Source organism: Hemibagrus wyckioides, linkage group LG09 (genome assembly GCF_019097595.1).
Source record: "Hemibagrus wyckioides isolate EC202008001 linkage group LG09, SWU_Hwy_1.0, whole genome shotgun sequence".
Lineage (NCBI taxonomy): Eukaryota > Metazoa > Chordata > Actinopteri > Siluriformes > Bagridae > Hemibagrus > Hemibagrus wyckioides.
Genome location: NC_080718.1, coordinates 7,480,506 through 7,489,418, shown reverse-complemented (window position 1 = coordinate 7,489,418; position 8,913 = coordinate 7,480,506). Strand labels below are relative to the sequence as shown.

Sequence of the window (8,913 nt, the reverse complement as noted above, 5' to 3'; positions counted from 1 at the left end):
TATTGGTTGTGTTTGGCCAATCAGTGTTCTGAGAAAATGGATAAATGTGACATTGTATGTGTGTGAGTGCTGCTCCCTGTCTGCAGCAGTGTGTAATATGCTGTATACAGAGTGCACAGATGCAACCCTGAAGAGACTGCATACAAACACACACCAACATTCTGAAACAACACACTCCGCATGGGTGAATTCAGGTAATAAGGTAATAAAGATAAAATCACGAGCAGGGATGGAAGAGGAAAATCTGTTGAGGAGATGATTAGATGAGCAAGTGGACAAAGAGAAGAGGAGAAGAATTACAAGTGGAAGAAAGTGAAGTGAAAGAGGGGCAGAAGCCCAGAAGAAGTGGATGAGGGGAGGTAGAGAATGGAAAAAAGACAACAGCTAGCCAAAATAAAGTTTCGAAAAAACTTTAATTCATCATTAAAATGTGCCGATATTAATTATTCAATTTAAACATTAAAGTGTGTGTGTGTGTGTGTGTGTGGTATGGCTTACAGCACTAAGGCTTTAATCACAAAGTATTTTTCCTGACAACAATCATTAAAAAAGCATAATAAAAATCCCCAGGATGCTCATAAGACATGTAGTAACATTAGAGTTTGTCATAGTTTCATTTATATCACACAGGAACCAAAAGGTCTACAGTAACAACATGGCACTGTGTGTGTGTGTGTATGTGTGTGTGTGTGTGTGTGTGTGTGTATTATTGTCTTTGGCAGTTATACAAAAATAGGACTCTAAAAAAATGAAACAACTACAATAATAATAATAATAATCATAATAACAGTACATAAAGGTTGTAGAAAAATCTGCTGAGAACTGCTGTGTGTGTGTGTGTGTGTGTGTGTGTGTGTGTGTGTGTGTTTCAAGGTCCTGGTCTGTTGCACCGAGTCATCAGGCCTCCTCTGCTGTGTGAACGGAGGGACGCAGGAACAAACAGAGCTGTAGAGACAGACAGAGGGACAGAGACAGAAACTGATTCAATAATAAATAAAGACATGAACTGGTGATGAAACATGAGCTGATGAAATGCTCGTCACTGACCAGGGGGTGGGGCTCTACTTTCTGGCTCCTCCCCATCCTCAATGGGGGAGTGGTCAAGGGTATGAGCAGTAAATGGGTCCAAGAAGGAAGAGCTGCTAATAGCCAAGCTAGTCCCTGTTACACCAATACCCAAAGAATCTTTACACACACACACACACACACACACACACACACACACACACACACACACACACACACACACGGGTAAAATACAATGTTAAAAAAGTAGTATTATGTATTATGAAAAAAGTGTTATGTTACTCTCTGGTGTGTGTGTATGTGAGTGTGTGTGTGTTACTGTGCAGCATGATCCGGTGCAGTTGTGTGTGTGTGTGTGTGTGTGTTACTGTGCAGCATGATCCGGTGCAGTTGTGTGTGTGTGTGTGTGTGTGTGTGTGTGTGTGTGTTACTGTGCAGCATGATCCGGTGCAGTTGTGTGTGTGTTACTGTGCAGCATGATCCGGTGCAGTTGTGTGTGTGTGTGTGTGTGTGTGTGTGTTACTGTGCAGCATGATCCGGTGCAGTTGTGTGTGTGTGTGTGTGTGTGTGTGTGTGTGTGTGTGTTACTGTGCAGCATGATCCGGTGCAGTTGTGTGTGTGTGTGTGTTACTGTGCAGCATGATCCGGTGCAGTTGTGTGTGTGTGTGTGTGTGTGTGTGTGTTACTGTGCAGCATGATCCGGTGCAGTTGTGTGTGTGTGTGTGTGTGTGTGTGTGTGTGTGTGTTACTGTGCAGCATGATCCGGTGCAGTTGTGTGTGTGTGTGTGTGTGTGTGTGTTACTGTGCAGCATGATCCGGTGCAGTTGTGTGTGTGTGTGTGTGTGTGTGTGTGTTACTGTGCAGCATGATCCAGTGCAGTTGTGTGTGTGTGTGTGTGTGTGTGTGTTACTGTGCAGCATGATCCGGTGCAGTTGTGTGTGTGTGTGTGTGTGTGTTACTGTGCAGCATGATCCGGTGCAGTTGTGTGTGTGTACACCTGTGCCCAATGTGGCTCTGCCTGGTCTTGCCGCCACACTGCTGTCCAGAACAGTGAAAGAACGGCGATGAGGTGTATCTGACTGAAACACACACACACACAAAGACTGTTATCTGATAGATCTACATTCTCTGGAATTCACAGATCTGGAACTGGAACATGTGTGTGTGTGTGTTTACCCTGAAGGTGTGTGTGGTGTTGGGTCTGGAGATGGCCAGCAGGCTGCCGGCTTCATCTGCTACAGCACTATGAGCACTACTGGAAGGAGCTCTGTGGCGCTACGGACACACACACACACACACACACACACACACACAGATAAACCAAATGTTCACTTTTTCCCTATGCAGTAAAGATGTACAGTGAAGTATGTACACCACATCTATATGTGTGTGTGTGTGTGTGTGTGTGTGTTTTACCTGAGAGAGGCGTGTGTGATGTCCAGAGTGTGTATGTTCTTTGTCTGCAGTGCCAATTGGGGGGAGGAGTGTGTTCCTGCTGAGGGTCATTGCAGAAGAGGATAGGCGATCACCAGCCGGGGCGCTAACACACACACACACACACACACACACACACACAAGAAATCAAAAACAGGAAATTAAAGACAGACAGAGTAACACCCAGACGGCTAGACAGACTGAAAGACAGGCAGAAAGACAGATATGTCTTACAGTCGTGTTCCTCTGATAACGTCCTCCATGTTTCCTGCTGTGCTGGACTGGGTCAGAGGGAGGAGCGTGCGAGGGAGGAGAGGTCGTCTCCGTGATGCTGGAGGAGGGCGGGGTAAAGGGGAAGGGCTATGTTCCAGAGAGCGACGAGGGCGGGGCTTAGAGAGGGTCAACCTCTCTTCTGAGTCACTACAGAGATAGAGAGAGATGGCATGAGATGGAGTGTGTGTGTGTGTGTGTGTGTGTGTGTGTTACTGTGCAGCATGATCCGGTGCAGTTGTGTGTGTGTGTGTGTGTGTGTTACTGTGCAGCATGATCCAGTGCAGTTGTGTGTGTGTGTGTGTTACTGTGCAGCATGATCCAGTGCAGTTGTGTGTGTGTGTGTGTGTGTGTGTTACTGTGCAGCATGATCCAGTGCAGTTGTGTGTGTGTGTGTGTGTGTTACTGTGCAGCATGATCCAGTGCAGTTGTGTGTGTGTGTGTGTGTGTGTTACTGTGCAGCATGATCCGGTGCAGTTGTGTGTGTGTGTGTGTGTGTGTGTTACTGTGCAGCATGATCCGGTGCAGTTGTGTGTGTGTGTGTGTGTTACTGTGCAGCATGATCCGGTGCAGTTGTGTGTGTGTGTGTGTGTGTGTGTTACTGTGCAGCATGATCCGGTGCAGTTGTGTGTGTGTGTGTGTGTGTGTGTTACTGTGCAGCATGATCCGGTGCAGTTGTGTGTGTGTGTGTGTGTGTGTGTTACTGTGCAGCATGATCCGGTGCAGTTGTGTGTGTGTGTGTGTGTGTGTGTTACTGTGCAGCATGATCCGGTGCAGTTGTGTGTGTGTGTGTGTGTGTGTGTTACTGTGCAGCATGATCCGGTGCAGTTGTGTGTGTGTGTGTGTGTGTGTGTTACTGTGCAGCATGATCCGGTGCAGTTGTGTGTGTGTGTGTGTGTGTGTTACTGTGCAGCATGATCCGGTGCAGTTGTGTGTGTGTGTGTGTGTGTGTTACTGTGCAGCATGATCCGGTGCAGTTGTGTGTGTGTGTGTGTGTGTGTGTGTGTTACTGTGCAGCATGATCCGGTGCAGTTGTGTGTGTGTGTGTGTGTGTGTGTGTTACTGTGCAGCATGATCCGGTGCAGTTGTGTGTGTGTGTGTGTTACTGTGCAGCATGATCTGGTGCAGTTGTGTGTGTGTGTGTGTGTTACTGTGCAGCATGATCTGGTGCAGTTGTGTGTGTGTGTGTGTGTGTGTGTTACTGTGCAGCATGATCCGGTGCAGTTGTGTGTGTGTGTGTGTTACTGTGCAGCATGATCCGGTGCAGTTGTGTGTGTGTGTTACTGTGCAGCATGATCCGGTGCAGTTGTGTGTGTGTGTGTGTGTGTGTGTGTGTTACTGTGCAGCATGGTCCAGTGCAGTTGTGTGTGTGTGTGTGTGTGTGTGTGTGTTACTGTGCAGCATGGTCCAGTGCAGTTGTGTGTGTGTGTGTGTGTGTGTGTTACTGTGCAGCATGGTCCAGTGCAGTTGTGTGTGTGTGTGTGTGTGTGTTACTGTGCAGCATGATCCAGTGCAGTTGTGTGTGTGTGTGTGTGTTACTGTGCAGCATGATCCGGTGCAGTTGTGTGTGTGTGTGTTACTGTGCAGCATGATCCGGTGCAGTTGTGTGTGTGTGTGTGTGTGTGTGTGTGTTACTGTGCAGCATGATCCGGTGCAGTTGTGTGTGTGTGTGTGTGTGTGTGTGTGTGTGTGTGTGTTACTGTGCAGCATGATCCGGTGCAGTTGTGTGTGTGTGTGTGTGTGTGTGTTACTGTGCAGCATGATCCGGTGCAGTTGTGTGTGTGTTACTGTGCAGCATGATCCGGTGCAGTTGTGTGTGTGTGTGTGTGTGTGTGTGTTACTGTGCAGCATGATCCGGTGCAGTTGTGTGTGTGTTACTGTGCAGCATGATCCGGTGCAGTTGTGTGTGTGTGTGTGTGTGTGTGTGTGTGTGTGTGTTACTGTGCAGCATGATCCGGTGCAGTTGTGTGTGTGTGTGTGTGTGTTACTGTGCAGCATGATCCGGTGCAGTTGTGTGTGTGTGTGTGTGTGTTACTGTGCAGCATGATCTGGTGCAGTTGTGTGTGTGTGTGTGTGTGTGTGTGTTACTGTGCAGCATGATCTGGTGCAGTTGTGTGTGTGTGTGTGTGTTACTGTGCAGCATGATCCGGTGCAGTTGTGTGTGTGTGTGTGTGTGTGTGTTACTGTGCAGCATGATCCGGTGCAGTTGTGTGTGTGTGTGTTACTGTGCAGCATGATCCGGTGCAGTTGTGTGTGTGTGTGTGTGTGTGTGTGTGTTACTGTGCAGCATGATCCGGTGCAGTTGTGTGTGTGTGTGTGTGTGTTACTGTGCAGCATGATCTGGTGCAGTTGTGTGTGTGTGTGTGTGTGTTACTGTGCAGCATGATCTGGTGCAGTTGTGTGTGTGTGTGTGTGTTACTGTGCAGCATGATCCGGTGCAGTTGTGTGTGCGTGTGTGTGTGTGTGTTACTGTGCAGCATGATCCGGTGCAGTTGTGTGTGTGTGTGTGTGTGTTACTGTGCAGCATGATCCGGTGCAGTTGTGTGTGTGTTACTGTGCAGCATGATCCGGTGCAGTTGTGTGTGTGTGTGTGTGTGTTACTGTGCAGCATGATCTGGTGCAGTTGTGTGTGTGTGTGTGTGTGTGTGTGTGTGTGTGTGTGTGTGTTACTGTGCAGCATGATCCGGTGCAGTTGTGTGTGTGTGTGTGTGTGTGTGTGTGTGTGTTACTGTGCAGCATGATCCGGTGCAGTTGTGTGTGTGTGTGTGTGTGTTACTGTGCAGCATGATCTGGTGCAGTTGTGTGTGTGTGTGTGTGTGTGTCTGTGTGTGTGTTACTGTGCAGCATGATCCGGTGCAGTTGTGTGTGTGTGTGTGTGTGTTACTGTGCAGCATGATCTGGTGCAGTTGTGTGTGTGTGTGTGTGTGTTACTGTGCAGCATGATCTGGTGCAGTTGTGTGTGTGTGTGTGTGTTACTGTGCAGCATGATCCGGTGCAGTTGTGTGTGTGTGTGTGTGTGTGTGTGTGTGTGTTACTGTGCAGCATGATCCGGTGCAGTTGTGTGTGTGTGTGTGTGTCTGTGTGTGTGTTACTGTGCAGCATGATCCGGTGCAGTTGTGTGTGTGTGTGTGTGTGTTACTGTGCAGCATGATCTGGTGCAGTTGTGTGTGTGTGTGTGTGTGTGTGTGTTACTGTGCAGCATGATCCGGTGCAGTTGTGTGTGTGTGTGTGTGTGTGTGTGTGTTACTGTGCAGCATGATCTGGTGCAGTTGTGTGTGTGTTACTGTGCAGCATGATCTGGTGCAGTTGTGTGTGTGTGTGTGTGTGTGTGTGTGTTACTGTGCAGCATGATCCGGTGCAGTTGTGTGTGTGTGTGTGTGTGTGTCTGTGTGTGTGTTACTGTGCAGCATGATCCGGTGCAGTTGTGTGTGTGTGTGTGTGTGTGTCTGTGTGTGTGTTACTGTGCAGCATGATCCGGTGCAGTTGTGTGTGTGTGTGTGTGTGTTACTGTGCAGCATGATCTGGTGCAGTTGTATGACGCTGCTGCAGAGGAAGACCATGAACCACAATCAGCTCATTCAGAGTGTGATGCTGCACTGTTGCTGATCCTGCACACACCCGACTGGGCTGGGGGAGAGAGAGAGAGAGATACAGACACAGACACTGTCCATAAATGCTGTAACACACACACACACACACAGATAACATCATTCACAATATTTTCATTATATAATTATATATAATAATTTATAAGTTTATAACAATGAACTTAGATTCAATCTGTTAATATAAACCTGTTTGTGTGTGTGTGTGTGTGTGTGTGTGTGTTTGACTGTATGTGAACAGTTCAGTGTATGAGCACAGCCCTGATCCTTAATGCACGTCTACACACACACACACACACACTTAAATTCACATAACTTCATGCTTGTAGGACTGAGAACACTCAGGCATTGATGCTTTTGAATGAATGTACAGTGCATGTGGAAAGTATTCACAGCACTTCACTTCTTCCACATGTTGTTATATTCCAAACTGGATTCAATTCATTATTTTCTCTACAAACAATCCCCCATCATGACAAGGTGAAAGAAGCTTGTTTGAAATCTTTGCAAATTTATTAAAAATAAAAAAAACATAAAATCACATGTACATTAGTATCACAGCCTTTGCCCCTTCACTCAGTATTGAGCTCAGGTGCTTCCTGTTCCCACTGATCATCCTCAAGATGTTTCTACAACTTGATTGGAGTCCACCTGTGATCAGTTGAGTCCACCTGTGGTCAATTCAGTCCACCTGTGGTCATTTCAGTTGATTGGACATGATTTGGAAAGGGACATACGTGTCTATATAAGATTAACAGTGCATGTCAGAGCACAAACCAAGCCATGAAGTCCAAGGAATTGTGTGTAGACCTCCGAGACAGGATTGTGTTGAGGCACAGATCTGGGAAGGGTACAGAAACATTTCTGCAGCATTGTAGGTCCCAGTGAGCACAATGGCCTTCATCATCCGTAAATGGAAGAAGTCTGGAACCACCAGGATTCTTCCTATTGCAGGCCACCCGGACAAAATGAGCGATCAGAGGAGAAGGACCTTAGTCAGAGAGGTGACCAAGAACCTGATGGTCACTCTGAAAGAGCTCCAGTGTTTCTCTGTGGAGAGAGGAGAACCTTCCAGAAGAACAACCATCTCTGCAGCACTCCACCAATTGGGCCTGTATGGTAGAGTAACCAGATGGAAGCCACTCCTCACTAAAAGGCACATGACCTCCCGCCTGGAGTTTGCCAAAAGGCATCTGAAGGACTCTCAGACCATGAAAATTCTCTGGTCTGATGCAACAAATGGCCAATAAGATCCGTACAGTGAAGCATGATGGTGGCAGCATCATGCTGTCGGGATATTTTTCAGCAGCAGGGACTGGGAGACTGGTCAGGATAGAGGGAAAGATTAATGCAGCAATGTACAGAGACATCCTTGATGAAAACCTGCTCCAGAGCGCTCCGGACCTCAGATGGGGCAACGGTTCATCTTCCAACAGGACAATGACCCTCAGCACACAGCCAAGATAACAAATGAGTGGCTATGGGACAACTATGTGAATGTCCTTGAGAGACCCAGCCAGAGCCCAGACCTGACCCAGAATGAATATCTCTGGAGAGATCTGAAAACGGCTGTGCACCGACGCTCCTCATCCAACCTGATAGTGCTGGAGAGGTCCTGCAAAGAAGAATGGGAGAAACTGCCCAAAGATAGGTGTAAAGAGCTTGTAACATCATACTCAAAAAGACCTGAGGCTGTAATCATTGCCAAAGGAGCTTCAACAAAGAATTGAGCAAAAGGCTGTGATACTAATGTACATGTGATTTTATGTTTTTTATTTTTAATAAATTTGCAAAGATTTCAAACAAGCTTCTTTCACCTTGTCATGATGGGGGATTGTTTGTAGAGAAAATAATGAATTGAATCCAGTTTGGAATATAACAACATGTGGAAGAAGTGAAGTGCTGTGAATACTTTCCACATGCACTGTGTATATATATATATATATACATACACACACTACTCACAAAAAGTTAAGGATATTTGGCTTTTGGGTGAAATTTACGGAAAATGTAAAAAGTTCACACTACAGTGATATTATATCATGAAAGTAGGGCATTTAAGTAGAAGCTGCAATGGTGATTTCCTCATCTCAAACAATTTATTGAAACAAAAGCCAACAACAGTGGTGGGTATACCACAACAAAAAATCTCAGTGTCTCAATAATCTGTCATGTGCCCTTGACCATCAATTACAGCTTGACCACGACGTCTCATGCTGTTCACGAGTCGACTTATTGTCTGCTGAGGCATGGCATTCCACTCTTCTTGAAGGGCGGCCCTCAGGTCATTGAGGTTCTGGGGTGCAGGGTTACGAGCCTCTACACGGCGACTCGGCCGATCCCAGAGGTTTTCTATGGGATTCGGGTCTGGAGAAAGTGCAGGTCACTCCATTTGAGGTACCCCAGCCTCCAGCAGCCGTTCCCTAATGATGCTCCTCGATGAGCTGGAGCATTGTCGTCCATGAAGATGAAATTAGGCCTGTGTTGTTCATGCAGGGGCACAATGACTGGATTAATGATGTTATTCAACAACAGTGGCTGATGCATAGCGCTCTCCTTGACGTCTCCAACATCGTTG

The 8,913-nt window shown here is 46.9% G+C and overlaps 1 protein-coding gene across 3 annotated transcripts in view; it reads right to left on the bottom strand.

Moving 5' to 3' along the window:
- Window positions 1-404: 404 nt before the first annotated feature.
- Window positions 405-8,913, bottom strand: part of fam149b1 (family with sequence similarity 149 member B1) — a 16,907-nt gene continuing 8,398 nt past the window's right edge. For 2 of the 3 annotated variants that reach the window (XM_058399086.1, XM_058399087.1), the window contains 7 exons: window positions 6,239-6,357; window positions 2,695-2,880; window positions 2,443-2,566; window positions 2,203-2,301; window positions 2,024-2,105; window positions 1,048-1,185; window positions 405-945 (listed from right to left, as the gene is read on the bottom strand). In XM_058399086.1, the coding sequence (XP_058255069.1) occupies window positions 869-945; window positions 1,048-1,185; window positions 2,024-2,105; window positions 2,203-2,301; window positions 2,443-2,566; window positions 2,695-2,880; window positions 6,239-6,357 (825 nt within the window). In that variant the 3' untranslated portion in view covers window positions 405-868. The remainder of the gene's footprint in view (window positions 946-1,047; window positions 1,186-2,023; window positions 2,106-2,202; window positions 2,302-2,442; window positions 2,567-2,694; window positions 2,881-6,238; window positions 6,358-8,913) is intronic. The other variant, XM_058399085.1, reaches the window with a different exon arrangement.